Raw genomic sequence first — 16857 nt, 5'->3', positions numbered from 1 at the left:
ATTCACTCCCCCACCCACCCTAGGGAAGAGGGTCTTGACAGGACTCTAGACACATGTCCTCCAGTGCATTCCACAGCGAGCACTATAACCCACAGTGCCCCCTGGCACAGAGCGTAGCAGCCCTTCCAGCCAAGCACTGCTCAGGGACCAACTGCCCTAACTTCTCCCTAATGTGCAGCAGCCAGGGACTTTCCCCAGTGGACCCCCCCCCCCCACTCCACCCCCTGCACCATCTACAGGGACAGGAAAACTAGCCCGTGAGCCAGAAATGTTGCCTCCATGCTATAGTTAACCAAACTCTCACATGAAACTGTCCTTCAGATTGAAAAGCGTGAATGCAAGTGTGTGTGTGTGTGAGAGAGAGTAAGAGAGATAGACTGTCCTTATAGAACACATTACAGTTCAGTTTCTACTTCCATGGTGACCCTATGTTAACAGAGACACAAATAGTTGTACAGCATAGATCGGATATATACATCTCAGCTCATACTTGCATCTATCAGGAGAATTGCCAGTGGTGCTACACACTAGTGCAAAACCCTCTGTGAGAAGAGAATTAGACTATATGTGATAGTGAGAGATCCATGCGCTGGCAAACATGCCAGTCATTTCCCCCTATGTCTCCAACTCTCATATTATGGAGAGAGAGGTTCCAGGGTTGTTACTCTGCAGCCTAGAATGCCTGGTGAGTCAATGTGATGCAATGGAAACAGCTACAAGCATGGTTAAGAGCCCTTTTTGTTTAAAATATTACCATCACTGGCCTTTGCATTCTATTACCATCCAATGTTTAAGTTCTCAGCCATTTTCAGCTTTTTTACACTTTACAAAGTACGCCTGTACGAGCTTTCACCTAGCATGTATATATGTGTGTGTGTGAGCATGTGTTTGTATATATTACATAATACACACGCAAATATGTGTGCTAGCTAGTATTAAATACACCATATACACGCAGGTCATGTCTTTTTAAAGGGGAGTCACAGAGTCTTCATTTGACCTCCCATAATAAATCCCATGCACAATTAATTGCAGGTGCTGAGGCTAGCATTTATAGTCCTAGTAATCTGATTTAGGCCTACTAATCAAGATACCGTGTGAGTGTGCAAACACACACACACACATAAAATGAACCTTTGCATATAACAATATACACAATTTAGTCTGCATAAGTATGCAGCCATCCATATATAAAAACAATAACTGTAGCCATCAGAAATGTATAAATGATAAAAAAATGAATTTTTAAATGAAAAATCTCCCTTTTAAATCAATAGTTTATAGCTGGTAATTTCTGTGCAATTAGAACTATTAAGTGTAATAGACAAATATCAGTAAAAAGGAGGATTTAATCTAATGTTGTTTAGCTTTCATACATTTCTGCTCCTGTCAGGTTTTTAATTTTCTTTTATTAAAAATAATATTGTGCTTTGAATGGAACATATCGTTGTCCTAAAGGATTGTGTGTTTAGATGCCTTTAATCCTGGCAGCGGTGTAGTGATTCACTCAGCACCACAATTTCTGTTAGTTAAAGTTTACAGTGAAGTGTTTTCTGTATCTATTTATGTGCTGGACTGCGCAGCCTGCAAAATAAAACAAACTCAAAACTCACTGTGAATTGGGCGGGGGGGTTGGGGGGGGGAGAAGGGTTGAAGCACCAGATCTGTTCTTCATTGCAGCATTGCAAGTAACAACTGGACTACAATGAAGCAGCTTCATAGATGTGAGAATGTTTAGACTTAGCTGCCAACAACTGAAGGCTTTTAGCTTTCGCTAGCCAGTCACAGTTTGCATTGTTGTTGCCTTCTCTTGCCTTGATTTGTCTTCTCTCATTATTTCTTGACATGCCGCTCTCCACCCACATCCACATTAGCAACCCTCACATAAAGCATGTTGAGATATTAACCAGGTTGTAGGTTCAGTGGAAAATTACATTAAGATTATGCTGTGTGGAGGTATAAAGGGCTGGTATTAGCTTTCCAAAAGAACTTTGCTTTTGTTACAAACACAGCTGCTTTTAAAAAACATCCTAAATGGAACATATATTTCATAAACATACATATATTTATGTAAGAGGAAAATGATTTCCAATCCCCATTGAAAATTCTGCTATATTGTTGAGTTCATTTAGCGCTTAATTATAAATCTCTATGGAAATTGGAAAACGTTTTCCTCTTTCATAAATACTGTTATGTAAGCAGACCGTTGTATAGAGTGCTGACTTTAGATGAATTTATAATCTTTTCAACCCAAATTACAGCATGCTTGAGTCATAACGTCCATAAAGTTATTTCTTTGAGGACCTCAAATATTGAAAATTGAAAATAAATTCAGACTAACACTTAGTCAATATATAGTGTTAACCTAATAGGGTAACAAAATTTGCAACACCACACTATAAGGTTAAAAAGAAAATAGTATAATAAAGGAAATACAAAGGCTTTGGCATGGTTTTTACAATCAACAATGGTTAATTTTGATATGTAGTTGTGAACAACTTCAAAACACTTAAGTTTAAAACTCTTGCAAGCACTTTTAATTGATTAGGAATGAATTCTAGATGCACAAAAATGATTGGACTGTGAACAATAGTACAACTATATCTAAGAACAATTAACTTTTGCCGACCAAAAAAGAAATGTATGATGCATGAAAATGTGTATAAAACATCTATAGAATATTCTTGTCAAATATAAATGAAATTAACTTTATTATAGAAATCATTCTGGGAGATTTCTAGGGAAGACAAATACTTACATTTTGACATAAAACAAATTGGATTATATCGAAGACACAATCTACCTTTTATCTATCAAACTCTTTTCTTCATTGAAGTTCTCTCTTACCCCTTGTTTGCACATAAGCTTCATCTGTTAACAACCTTTGGAAATACCAACAGATATTTTTCTTACATAAATCTAGTGCGTATTGTTCCAGGTTTAATTATATGCAATGGAATGATACGAACTTGGAACATCAGTCCATAATCTATAAACAGATTGGTAGAAGTATTCGATATATCTTGATAAAACTCTTAAATTCGTGGCAAAGCTTGTTGATCATGGCTTCCTCTTTTTTTTTTTTTAAACAACTTCATGACCAACACAGATCAAACATCCATCCAGTCTACATTGTTCTTTTTTTTTCATTATAACATACAAATGCCCATTTACAAATAATACACCAAAATGAATAAAAGTTTGGATACCAAAATGAAGATTTGTTCCAACTGATATAATGCCTTCAGTGTACAAAGGTCCATGTTAAAGTCTTTTCCATGTGTTACAGAATAGGGCACAGTTGCAGTACAGGAGCCATTCTTCCTTTATAAAATACTGCTGAACATCCAACTGTTGTCCATATAGTCATTTACGGAATTAACACATGTTTTACTGTAATCTTGGCCAGTATTGAGACATATCAGGTTCACTGCCAGGAACTTGAACTGGAACTGACACACCAGGTGAAATAAGACCTGAAAAATGAGTGGAAAAATATATATTTTTAGCTTTTCTACATACAACACATTTTTCCTACTTTACAGTTTTAAAGAGTTGTTCTTGTATTCTGGAAAGTATTAAATCAACCTACCAACTTACAGAATCTTAGGATTTGTTTGTATGTTTTAAAAGTCCTCTGAACACAGAATTGAATTAAGTATTAAGTTTTCACCATCGATCCTTTTTATTCTCAGAAATGTGTCTAATTTGCTCCTGTTTACAACAGTTTATTCATTTGTTTCAATTAGTTTCCCTTATTATAAATACACTGAAGCCTCCACAAGAGATCAGCCCAATAGACAACCTCATGTCTTAAAACTCTGCCCCATAGTATCTGCAAATGTAGACCCCAATTCTACAAACTCTTACACAGATGATTAACTTTACTACGATGAGTAGCAATCCCATTACAGTCAATGGGACTACACATAGTAATAAAGTTAATCACATGCCTACATGTTTGGCAAGATCAGGACTATCCTGAGAAAAATTCTCTCGCACCTTCATTAGAAGGACACTTCCTTTAAGCAACCAGTTTTTGTCTCTCCTCTCAGTTGCAACTTAAAATAAGATTTCAATGGACACCCCAAAAGCCAAGGAAGGTTTTAGATTTTGGCCTTTGGTCAAATTCTGCCACTATTTAAGCCACTGGTAACAGGTTTGGGCCCTTTGGCAGCCAGATGGTTAGCACCAAATGAATATTAGTCTAAAAGAAAGACAGTGTAGAATACTGGTGAAACCAAACTTTGGGAAATTTATCTTCATAGAAGCAATTAACGGACACCTACCTGTTGAAGTGGTTCCAGAAGTGCCCATTGGCTGGCTGTTCATGTGTGTCTGCATGTGAGGAGGTGTGTACGTATCATAGCTCCGCCCATTCACTGACGGACTAGTGGGCAGCATGCAAGAGTAGGAGGAGGTCTGGCTGGGAACTGGGGGCTGTGGGGAGGAAAGGACAAAATAATGTTACAAATCTATTAATTTAAAATGATTTGAAGCCTCCATTTCATCTATTGGTATCTACCAGCACACAGAAGTTTCATTGGACCGTCCTAGCCTCTTTTGCATAAGCACAAACAAGCCAAAGTTAGTCTTCTAAATCCATATTACGGACCTTAAACGAGTGGTTTCTTTTCAGAGATGTTGGCCAGTTACCACTCTTAATAAAGTCAATAGAAGCTGAGGGTGCTCAGGGTATCTGAAAATAAGGCTATTTTATCTAAGTGCCTAGATATGGATTTAGATACCTAACTTTCGGCACCCAAGCTTGAAATGCTGGCCTTGTTGCTTATGCAGAGGAGAATAGGCCTCAGGATATTTGCATATACAGATAGATTGAGTGTGGGTCCAATTCTGCTCTCACATACATTGGTGTAAATCAGAAGTAACTTCACTGGAGTATACCAGTATACATCTGTCTGTCTGTCTGTCTCTCTCTCACACACACACACACAAAGATATTTTTCCATTGTGTTTCTTGGTGGTATCCATGTCAGTGGATTACTCATAACTAGGACTTTGCCAAATTCACGGCCATGAAAAATGCGTCATGGACCGCGAAATCTAGTCTCCTCCCATGAAATCCTGTCTTTTGTGTGCTTTACCCTATACTCTACAGATTTCACAGGGGAGACCAGCGTTTCTCAAATCAGGGAGTCCTGACCCAAAAGGGAGTTGCAGGAGGGGGGGTGTCAAGAGGTTAGTTTAGTGGAGGTTGTGGTATTACCATTCTTACATCTGCGCTGCCTTTAGAGCTGGGCGGCCAGAGACAGCGGCTGCTGGCCAAGCGCCCAGCTCTGAAGGCAGCACCCTGCCAGCAGCAGCGCAGAAGTAAGGGTGGCAATACCATGCCGTGCCATCCTTACTTCTGTGTTGCTGCTAGTGGCTGCTCTGCTTTCAGAGCTGGACTCCTGGCCAGCAGCTGCCGCTCTCCAGATCCCCAGCTCTGAAGGCAGTGTTATCCCTACAATAACCTTGCGACCCCCCCACATCTCCTTTTTTGGGTCAGGACCCTACAATTACAACACCATGAAATTTCAGATTTAAATAGCTGAAATCATGAAATTTACCATTTTAAAAATCCTATGACCGTGAAATTGACCAAAATGGACCATGAATTTGGTAGGGCCCTACTCAAAACAACTGCAGTTGGCCCCAAACTCATGACAACAAAACCTTGTACCACACAAGCAAATATACCTTACATGCATACACACTATCTACACACCACCTGCAAAGAATATGGTGTAAATAAAATATGCCATGGTAGAACGTACATTGTCATTGATTAAGGCTGATGATGCACAATCCGCTTACAAATTCATTTCAGTCACCACCTTTATGAATTATACAGTTATCCCTCAGCAATGAATATTTAGGCTGGGGTTTTCAAAGGGGGTTAAGGGAGTTAGGCACCTAAGTTGGTGCCTAACATTATTTTGCCTCTGTAATAAGTGGCAAGCCCAAGGAGGAATGAAGTTTAAGAGGGTCTCCTGCACTCCCAAAATGTATCTCTGGCATACATTTTGCCATCCACTCTCTGACTGACATGAATTGCACCAAAGGCCTTGAATATCAATAAATAACAGTTTAACTGTTTCATTGTTCTGTAAGATTGAGGGATTCTGCCTGCAGCACCAAACTTTATTTGGTTGATTCTGAGCAATTACTAACATAGTAATTAGTATACTGGAATAGATCTATAGCCCATCTAATCTAATATCCTGTCTGCCACACTGATCAATGCTATACGCTTCAGACAAAGCTGTAAACCCCTCACAACTGGCCAACACAATTACAATGCCCAGCCCCTGCCCCCACCATTTAAAAAATTGTATTTTGCATCTGAAATGACTATAGGGGAGTCCCCAGAGGAGTAGATTCCTTCCTAACCCTTCTGGTGATCACTTTATGCTTTCAAGCATGAGGATCAACTGTTCTTGGAATCTTAACTTAGCTAGCATAATTGCAGGTGCCAATCACATCTTTCTCTCTCATGTGTTTCTAATGTGCCCAAAGCCATAGCACCTGAGCAGTAAATATCTAATCCTTTTAGCAATTTACTAAGTTGTTTGTCTCAATAATACTGCAGCAAGGAGTCCCACAAGTTAATTCTCTTTTTCTTAACAAGGTATTTTCATTTTCTTCATGTTAAATTTGTTGCTTTTTAATTTTGAGTGCAATTGGCCTTCTCCACGCAAATACCATTCATTATTTTATATAATTTAACCATGTCCCTCCCAACTCCTCTCCTTTCCAAACTATATAATTCTAGTCTTTTAAATTTCTCTTCACTCCACTGATCGTTATTGCTGCTCTTTCCTTTTTGTTTCTGCTAGGACTGTAAGGGAAATATTTTCAAAGACAGACAGGTGCGTTATACACTCAGCTTCTATTCACTTGCACTGGGAGTTGGGACCCCTAACTGCCCTTTGTGCCTTTCAAAATCCCTTCCTTAATTCATACCGAGGGCCTGTCTCTGTATTCCTGGCACACTCCAAGCTCCGCTGACTTCTGATGGACCTTTTGGCACTCAAAGTTGAGGATCTGGCCATTCATCACTTAGTATATTACTTACTTGCATAGGCAGGTTGTTAGCCATTGTGAAGCTAGGCATGGGTGGCAGAGCACTGTATGTGTTTGTTAGCGCAGTGTCTGTTCTGCCCAACATTGAACCTGATGTGAAAGAGGAAACTATAATAAAATAGACAAATAGGAGATGAACACATTAGTTTAAGCTTCGATAACATTTGTTATATATATATATTCAGAGGATTATGTTTTAGTTCCCTGAAAGGATGAATTGATCTGAATATATGTCTTAGATTACCAGGTGTGGTAGGTTGCGGGATTGGTTGGTAGACACTTGTGCTGAAACTACTGCTGATGGGAATATGGCTGGGTGTGTTGCTGGCTTGTCTTCTCTGATTCCTCAGTTTCTCTTCCCTTCTCCATTTTGCCCTCCTGTTGGAAAACCACACCTGAAAATAAAGGGTTTTTTTTAATTATTACATAGGCAAGATTATACCTAATCATTCATTACATGCAGTGGCACAATGCTAACATACAACCTACTTGGAGCATAACAATCCATTCAGTATAAGTCAACCCTATGTCTGTTGTTTATGCTCACAAAGCTGGAGATGGACAAACGTTTGATCAAGATCAATGGCCTCCTTGTACCTTAAAAAGTTAGTCATAAAAAAAATGTAAGGGCACAAGAAGTTGAGTACCTGTATTCTTGCTTCAGGTAGGTCTATTTTGGCAGCTAGTCTCTCCCTGGCAAACACATCAGGATAATGAGTTCTCTCAAATTCTGAAAAAAAGAAACAATGTCGCATTAGATCTAAAGACTTTTTTTTCGTTTAAATGACTTAACATAGCTAGATTTGAAACGTCAGGTCATTTCTTAGCATTTCCCATGCTCTATATATTCTACAGGACAGTCACGTAAAAGTGAAGTTGAAATTTGTGTGGGCTAGTAATGGCGCAATATTTGTGCCATACTCACATAGGTGTCCCCACTGAGATCACATAGGTAAGGATTTGTGGGACTGGGTCCAATGTGAATATTTCTCAGGGAGTGTTAGGGTTCCAGGACCCTGCTCAGAGAGGACTCAAAGCAGCTGAGAGTCAATCACCAGCAAGTGACTTGGCACACAGCTGTTTGCTGCCAGTGAAGGATCTTTGTGGTCATGAGGCCCTAAGCATGTCACAGTGGGACCTGTAGCAAGGATGGGTGAACAGCAGCTGGGAGTTCCATAACTCTCATTCAGCCAGCATGCACAGTGTGCCCTGCAACTTGGGGACAGTTGGTGTGTATTTAAAGAAGGGATGGGTAGGGAGCTGTGAATAGAATTGTATTGTGCCTGGGGTAATTTTAATGCTCTCTTAAGTATTTTCCTTTAAAATCAAACTTTTTACAGCTGTTCAGATACTACAGTGATGAATGCCATAAAAATGCCTATAAATAAACCTCTGAAGCATGCTGGAGGAAAAAACAGAAGGATGGGAAGCATGGATTTTATGTACCTTTCTATCTATGTATATAATGTCTGCGAATGCCCTACTTCCATTTAGCTCTGAACATAACCAGGATGCATTTTGCTTTTCTCTCCTATTTTAGTAGTTGGAAAATGTCACTCACCTTTCTCAAGGGCTTCAATTTGCTCTTGGGTAAAGGATGTCCTATTTCTCTGCAGCTTTCTTTTCAGCTGAAGTCTCATCTGTGCCTCATCTGAATCTTCTCCATTAGAGCTGATGGAGTTTGTGTTTTCACCTCCTCCTTCCTGTTGTGGACAGCCATCTGCAACAACCACAACAGGACATTAAAACACATTAAGCCCAACTATCAGCTTCCTGTAGTTGCAATACTCAATCATAAACCAGGTCAGCCATGTTTGCTGACAACTTTTCTTAAACACACTTAAAGTGTCAAAGTAATAGCTCAGTGATGACATAAGTTATATAATAGCATTTTATTTTCCAATCTTGGCATAACTATTAAATATTAAAACTCACTGTACTATAATTATATTTTCCTTTTTTACTCTGGAATAAAAGAGGCATAAAAATCATTTCCAGTGAAAATCATTCTTCATATTGAATCCTTACTAAAAAGCCATGCCATGCCAGTCTCCTTTCTCTGCAGAATTTATTTACCTATTGCTATATTTAAAACGGTGATGTTCAGTATTTCAGATTATCTATAATCAGTAATTCCTATCTAATCAATTAGATGTTGATAGGTTTGTAGAAAATGCTATTAAGAAACCAAACCAAGCTTGTAATCTTTTTTAAAAAATATTTATCCAGTTTTTATTTGAATTCTGCACAGTCAATTTCATTTTAAAGGTTGTGAATTTAGAAGTGCCTGCATTGTTCTGCAGTTTTATTCAACTATTGTATGAGTGTGCATTGCCTTGACACCTATTACTGAGCACAGCTGTAATTATATCATCACCAAGAACAGGCTATAATTGCTGAAAATGGAATTTTATATTTAGATAAAAGGACTGTCCATTCTTTGTAATGTGTTGCACCAGAGAAAAGTAAGATTTCTTTTAAAAATTTAACATGTAATTTTAAAAGAAATAGTAGCGAGTTCACTAACTAGCTAAATATGCTATTCTGCAGCTGAACGTTTGGCATATCATTTAAGTGGTACATTTTTAATTAGGGCATTTCCACCACTTTTAATGTAATTTCTATCATTAAACAAGGGGAAATTTTATTGTTTTCACATTTCTGTAGGACGGAAAGATGTGCACTTGGTCTAGCTGTCTTTCAAAGTGTCTGCAGACACTCAGGAAGGTTTGCAAAAGGAATGGACATTTCTGTAAAGGCAGAGAAGTTGTCACTAAATTAACTCTCCCTCTCTTTTCAGAGCATATTTTTCAAGACATTTTGATGTTGCTAAATGAAAGCTGGAGTAAGGGAGGCAGGGGCTACTTATGCTAATTTGCTTGAAAAGTTATGCTACAAAATAAATGGCAACACTCCTGTTACATCCTTTAAATATTGTGGGAAATCAACTTTAAAGTAATATCATTTATAATCAGCTAACAATAGGCACAGCCTTCAAAGCCTTAAGCGAATTGTGACAGAATCTGGTAGGATCTTTTCAAACACTTTGAAATGTTTTAAAACCCAAACTTTCTCCCCCATTTAAACAGTTGGATTCATCTACAGTGGGTCACCATATGGGCGTTTGTAGATCTATTGAGATGACCACCAACACTTGAATAGAAAAGAGCTGCTTTTCACCGGTACACAATGCCAGCAGAGTAAGGGAAACTATTAAACTCTTGGGGCAGGAGGGTTGGCAAACTTTCGTGGGCAGAATTTTGAGGACACAATCAGGGCGGACAACAAAAAGATTCTCTTGAGGCGTGCAGTGGTCCACATTGTATCACAAGGATCCCAGTCAACAGACTTTTCAGTGAAGTATGTTAACCTTTATGCACTACTATCATTAATCACTGTCCCCTGGGCTGGGCTACTCAATGCTAGTTAGGATTTTTACTTTCTATAGGAGAAGAGAAAGAAAGAACACCCCTAAACTTGTGAATAGGACATCTCTATACACTGAGCCTGTTTACTCAACACCAGAAAGAGAGAAAACTACTTAGCTAAGATTAGATAAGCTTCAACTAACATATTAGAGCACAAGGGTCTGTTTTTATTTACTAGTGGAAGTTGCTGGGTGACTTTTGAAGTGTTTCCCAAGCAAGGACTTGTGTGTTCATACCCTAGGTTTTATTTGGGGAGGGGGGTGCGTTTAGAAAGGCTTCCCGTCTGCTCTGTTAGTTCCCCCGGCTTCTTAAGCAGCATTTTCCTAGCCAAACTTTTAAACCGACCCTTGTTTACCGAAGAGGAAGCCAAACTTGCAACCCTCACAACTAGAAGGGAGCGTCTTAAATTCATGGACGCTGGACTGCGCTAGGGAAGGCGTCCTTGTAAAGGGCATTTTCACTGCGCACCCGGCTCTGTTTCTTTGACAAGGCTCCAGTGATGTCTTCAAAGAATATTTTTTTGTTAATCAATCCCTTTCTTTCTGGTTTATTTCTCGCCACCTGAGGTTACGGAGTGGTAGACCCGATCACAGCCTTGGCGGCAGTGGCTTGTTCTTTTAAAAGGCTACATCGCACCTTAGTTTCGCTCAAACTGGTTAGTGATCAAAACCCAACGCCCGCGTAATTTGTCAGCAGCTATTAATGCACAGCCTCCTTCATGTGCAAGTCGTGTTGTACAAAAAGAGAGGTTACAGCCAGATCACTGAATATACTCCTGGATCTTGCAACAATAAACTGTAGTTTCTCAATCTTAAACTTAAAAATTGAGTGATTTCAAAAAAAAAAAAATTATTTTTCCGGAGCCAACCATCCCTTCTAAAGCTTTAATGAAGGGCTTTTTACTGTCTTAAAACAGCATTTTCTTGCAACGCCTGGGAAGTTTAGCTTTGATTCGCTTCCTTTGCCCAAACTCGTGTTTTTAAAACACTGTTGATCGAACTAACGGTTCGCCATAGAATAACAAATATGATTTTTTTTAAAGTGTCAGACAATTAAGATGTCTTCTTTTAAAAGGGGGCCTTCTTAGAAACGTTCTCAATAGGCTGTTCCACCTTCTAGACCTAATCCGTAAGAAAGCGAGTGAATGTGGTTCCCATTATCCTATAGCTAGACCATCTGACGCTGGCTGTAGGATTTGTTTCCTGGAAGAAGAAGAAAAAAGACTCTGGGAAATAAAATCATTCCTTAGTTTCTTAGTGTCTTAATCAGTGAGGCGGAAAACAAGCAAAAAAAGATAGCAAACCAATTGCGGCACCTTTCAGCTGTAGAGCTGGGATCAAAACATTGTAGCATCTGTTGAAAGAGAAAGTGTCTAAATCCTATAGAAGGCTTTAGACTTATAAAGGGGGGAGGGTGGGGGAGATAAGAAACAGTGTCTCCGTGATCCCTAAACCCACTAAATCACTGGAGAATTTCTCCCGGATAGAGATGTCTCTTTTTGTTCTGTCAGCCCGCATGTATCCATTATTTTATTCACTGCTGCATGGCGTTTATCAGATTGAGACCATATTTGTCCCCCTCTGAGACCTAACCTTGCCTTATGCTTTCTGAGTAATGGACTCTTAAAACCCAGGAACATAGCCCTGCAAGGAAAAAACATTAGCGCCAGCATGAATATTCCAGAGGAAATCCATTTTATTCGTTTTAATTGTGTGATGCAATTGCTTTGAGTGCCCCCCCCCCCGAGCTTTCCTCTCCCCCGCCCCAGCACCTTCTTTGTAACTCAGGTCCAAGGCTGGTGTGCTCCAAGCTGGATGCGCATGGGAATGTTTTGCTTGATTTTATTTTTTACCCTCTCCCCATTGCTTAGTATCATAGAGCTCAGACTGATGCTAGGGTGTCTCTTTAACCCGGACACATTTTTGATGAGGGGGACGGGGTGGGGGCTATGCGAGAAACAAGCCAAAATCCACCAATAAATGTCAACACAATGCCAACAGTCCCAACGCTAATTCTCCAACGCAGGGGGAAAAAAGAGACTAGCAAACAAAATGAGACAAAGACATCCCAACTGCCCTACAATATGCATTATATAACCATTGCAAAGCTCGTCACCCGGCCGCATCAGCCTCTGGCCAGTTACAAACCCACTCGCTGTGGAAAGCGGCGAGTCTGTTTCCCACCACTCCCACCGGTTTCGGGCTTGGGCAAGGGGGTGTCTGGAAGAAGCTGTCAGGGGCTCTCTAGTGCAGGGCTGGGGGAGGCAATCTCAGATTTAGCAACAAACCCAGACTCTCAAGTCTGTCCGGATGCGGGGAGGTTTCACTTTTAGGAGTGCTGTTCTGACACATTTCTTTGGAGTGGGTAGCTTTGCATCCCGCACTGATCTCTACATTTAACACGTTTTCTAAAACCTAGGGAGGAAAAAAAGTGCCTGAACAATTTTGAATTCTATTGACGAAAATGACACTCATTTTAGTTGCTACAATACGGGGCTCTGAACAGCCTGTAATTTGATTTAACAAGAAAAAAAAAGGGGGGGGGGAGAAAAAGAGAGAAGGATCCTAAAGACTGAGGTTAAACTCGAAACAGTTCACCTACAGGCACCCAAAGCGAGATCGCCCCCCTGCCCCTTCCGCCTGACTGGGTGATTTGGGGAGGGGACCCAGCCTTGGGTGGGGGCTCCACCCTGATCAAATCCAACCTTCACCCAGCTAAATAATTCAAATGAACGATGAAACCAGCAATGGCTAGTCAAAACCACGGAGAATGCCACTCAGTGTGGGAGCCGGGTCTGTGAGCTGGCGAGACATCAGTTTAGGGGTCTCCAAACAGCGATAGCGACACAGGGCAGATGACACTTGTATACATATAGGTTACACAGAGACATTTTAGACAGCTGTCGGTACACAGGGTAGATTCTATACGTATACCATATGGGTTAGCTATAGCGAGCTAGTTTGGCTGCAGGCATGTAGATGCAGAGTCCTCTATATAACTCTACCTCTCATCTCGAATCCATATACAAGGTATAGATTAGCCGCGGTTGGCTCCATTACCCGCATTCCCCCTCCGCAGAAGCAAAGGGCCAGGCCGTGCAGTAACAAGGCAGGTCCCCTCCAAGGGCTAGGGGAGTGATTAAGGGCACTCGGGCGCTAGTTAGCCTTCCCTTTCCAGGGCAAGCCTCGCTTACTCTCTAACGCACTTTCTATCTCCTGGCAAACCGGGAACACGAAAGGCTGTCTGGGGAAGTCTGAGCCCACAGGTAAATGTGCGGGTAGGGCGATGGGACCCATTACTTCGGCTGAGTTCTCTCTCAGCTAGCCAGGCACCGGGCGATCATTAGGACTCTCCCAGTTCCAAAGAAGGAGATGATATTAGACAAAAAAGGCGAGAGCTTTGCTCTTTATCTTTCTAGTGTCCTTCATGGATTGTTTTCTTCTCTTAAAACTGACATGTCTAATTGGCAAGCGGTGCCATATCGTGTCCAGAGGTCTCCTGTGGAACATTTCTACAGCTGTCTCCTTCAGCTAGACGCTTATTCATGTCGCCTTAATGAGAAACAAAACGATCTCTAATGAGCAATTACATAGCGACAGAATTGTTCCCATAACAAATTCTTGCGTGTGACAGAAACATCCTTTGTACCAGATATTCCGCATACTGTTACTGGTTTTTTTTCCTTGCGGGGGGAAAACAAAAAGCAGGTTGTGGATAGACACCTCTTCTAAAGAACTGACCACAGCCAGGGAAAGGTCTGAGCCTGAACAGAGACTGCATTCAAACAGGAGCCATTAACCATCTTAACTATGTAACAGACCATCCCATTATCCTTTATATTATCCCCTTGTCATTCCTACAACAAATACCTATTAATCTTCAGGATAAACAGGTTCCTATATTTACAAAGTTGTTTCAGGTCCACTGAGGAGGGACAATAACCCTACAGAGATAGTTACCTTACAGTGTGACCCATCTCTCTGGGTTTAGAGACACTCACACAAAAAGCCAGCTTGGATGCTGAGCAGAAACTCTAATTAATAGGCTGATGGACAAGGTAAAGAATCAAATCAATCGTTCAGACACCTCCCCGACATACGCCAGGTCCGCGTGGCTATTTCATTGGCACTTTTACACCGAAAAAACGGGATTGTGAATGCAAAATTTCAGAACCAAACTGGAAACCAATCAGCTAATCAGCCCCCACTCTTCCTTAGAGCTGCACTACACACCTGCATTTATTTCCCCATCATCCCATATGCGTTCTACTCACAGTCACATAATTTGTCAATGACAGTAAAGCGCAATATGATCCAATCATGTTTACCTCGCAGTCTGTCAGCGAGCTAGCTTGTTATACTCCTACAAGAGGGTGGTTCTCGATGCATTTAAATGGAAGATTTAGCTATAACACTACGTGGGTTTATTGGAAAAGGGTAAAATATTCATTTCAACAGGGATACATTGGAGGGGACATTGCAAAAACCGCTGCCTTTTTAAAAGCCTCAGGGATGTAGCGAACCTCACTTTGACAATTTTTTCTGTGGGGAAATTCACAGCAAAGATAATCAACGTCCATGCTCGCCTGTGCTTTTAATGTGTCATCGGAGAGCTCGGACGAGGCTGTGTGGAGAGGCGCCCTTTTGTTGACAAGCTTTGCAAAGCCCAGAAGCGCATCTGCCTGGGATCTGCCTTACCTTGCGTAGGCTGTCCTGGCACTGACGTCCCGGGGTACCATCCGGGTCGCGTGCCCCACGTCCCGGTCTGCCCATTCAGCATTCTTAGCTTGTCGTACATCCCATCTGCACCCATCTGTTGCTTTTCGCTAGCCAGGTTGCGTAGAACTCTGTTTATTGATGATACCTGAAAGGCAACCAACATTAAACAAAATGGTAGTGTGCAGCACTCCTATAACAAGACTTCAGTTCAGTATCACCACACTCCTCTGCATCAGGGCTCTGGATTGATTTAACCTGGACATAATTAAAGAGATTACGTGATAATAATTTGACGGAGTAAAGCAGCTATCATAGACTGATCGCTTTGTATTGCGATTGACCAGATTCCATTGATAAACCCAAAGAGATTTTCCTTGGTATAGTCTTGCGTACATATATATTTATGAATTCCTGATGGACCAGACGTAAAGGATGACTCGGATTTTTAAGGCATTTATCAAGTTCTTTATGCAAAAATGTCTGCCCCTGCCACATGCAAATGATGTGAACTACTATCCTCTCATTTGATATGAAAACAAAGGAAGCAGAGGCTCGCTACAGCTACCAGGCACTGAACACAACAGATAGGAAGATTTTTTTCATGAACTTACACTGGGTATATTATCGTTGGTACAGACCCCCTCTGATAGTAATCTGTCTCGAATCTCCCACGCAAAGATGGAGGGGCACTCTCGTTTATACTGCGCTATTTTGCTTACAACTTCTGGAGTCGCTACTCTTGGTTTACTACCTCCGATTGCCCTGGGTCTGATGGAGCCAGTTTCGTAATACCTGCCCAAAATTTTACTCACACATCCATTCGACACCTGCATAGGGAAGCGGACAGAAAATCACATTATTAATAATTTCAAGACAAAAATAAAATTGTTTAAGTATGCATTAAACAATGACAAGCTTACGTTTTGATTGTCCAGCACTTGGACTTTTGCATCTGCATGGGTCTATAACACAAAAATATACCTTAAATGGTATGAGAACTTACTTAGAAAATTGTTTTCTTTCTTTAAAAAAAAAATTACATTTGTGGCCCTACAAACTACAAATGTGATACTTTTAAAACATTTGGAGGAAAAAAAATCTGATAAAAATGTATTTTAGTATTAATGTTCAAATATGCCTTAAATCTGCACAATGATTATGCCAGACTAGTTTTCATTGTATTTAATTTTCTTATACTTAATCCTTTTTTGGGAGGGAGCGAGTGGGCAGGGGTATAAAGCTGAAATGTACAAAATGTGCCAGATCATGTTAGTGTCTACAAATCTACATTTCAGGCTAAAGAGGCGTGGGTTTGGTTTTATTGTTGCTTTTTAAAAAAATAAACAAGAAGCAACGGCAAATGCATTCCGATATCATGAAATCACAAGCAACTCTGGGGGAACTGAGATTAGCCTGGGTTGTATCATTCAGAGTATTACAGCAAACTAACTGGAGCGCCAGGGAATGGTGGTATCAGAAGAAAATGAAAGAAAGGTTTTTAAAGTTTTTTTTTTTTTTTTTTTGGTAAAAGATCAGCAGATGAATCCTTTTATTAGGCTGGACCGGGGGGTTCAGGAATCGAAGCGTTTACAGTCAGAGATGGATAAAGCGTGTTTCAAGCAGAG

At 40.5% G+C, this 16857-nt stretch overlaps 1 protein-coding gene across 8 annotated transcripts in view; it reads right to left on the bottom strand.

Annotated features, from left to right (window-relative positions):
* Window positions 1–3326: 3326 nt before the first annotated feature.
* PAX6 (paired box 6) overlaps window positions 3327–16857 on the bottom strand; it is a 17969-nt gene continuing 4438 nt past the window's right edge. For 2 of the 8 annotated variants that reach the window (XM_077820120.1, XM_077820119.1), the window contains exons 3-11: window positions 16153–16194; window positions 15844–16059; window positions 15212–15377; window positions 8648–8806; window positions 7734–7816; window positions 7331–7481; window positions 7079–7194; window positions 4290–4440; window positions 3391–3476 (exon numbers count right to left, since the gene is read on the bottom strand). In XM_077820120.1, coding sequence (XP_077676246.1) covers window positions 3391–3476; window positions 4290–4440; window positions 7079–7194; window positions 7331–7481; window positions 7734–7816; window positions 8648–8806; window positions 15212–15377; window positions 15844–16059; window positions 16153–16194 — 1170 coding nt within the window. Of the gene's footprint in view, window positions 3477–4289; window positions 4441–7078; window positions 7195–7330; window positions 7482–7733; window positions 7817–8647; window positions 8807–15211; window positions 15378–15843; window positions 16060–16152; window positions 16195–16857 lie in introns of all 8 variants that reach the window. The other 6 variants (XM_077820123.1, XM_077820126.1, XM_077820122.1 and 3 more) reach the window with 6 other exon arrangements.

The sequence above is a fragment of the Eretmochelys imbricata genome, chromosome 6 (assembly GCF_965152235.1).
Source record: "Eretmochelys imbricata isolate rEreImb1 chromosome 6, rEreImb1.hap1, whole genome shotgun sequence".
Lineage (NCBI taxonomy): Eukaryota > Metazoa > Chordata > Testudines > Cheloniidae > Eretmochelys > Eretmochelys imbricata.
This window is presented reverse-complemented; position numbering and strand designations above follow the sequence as displayed.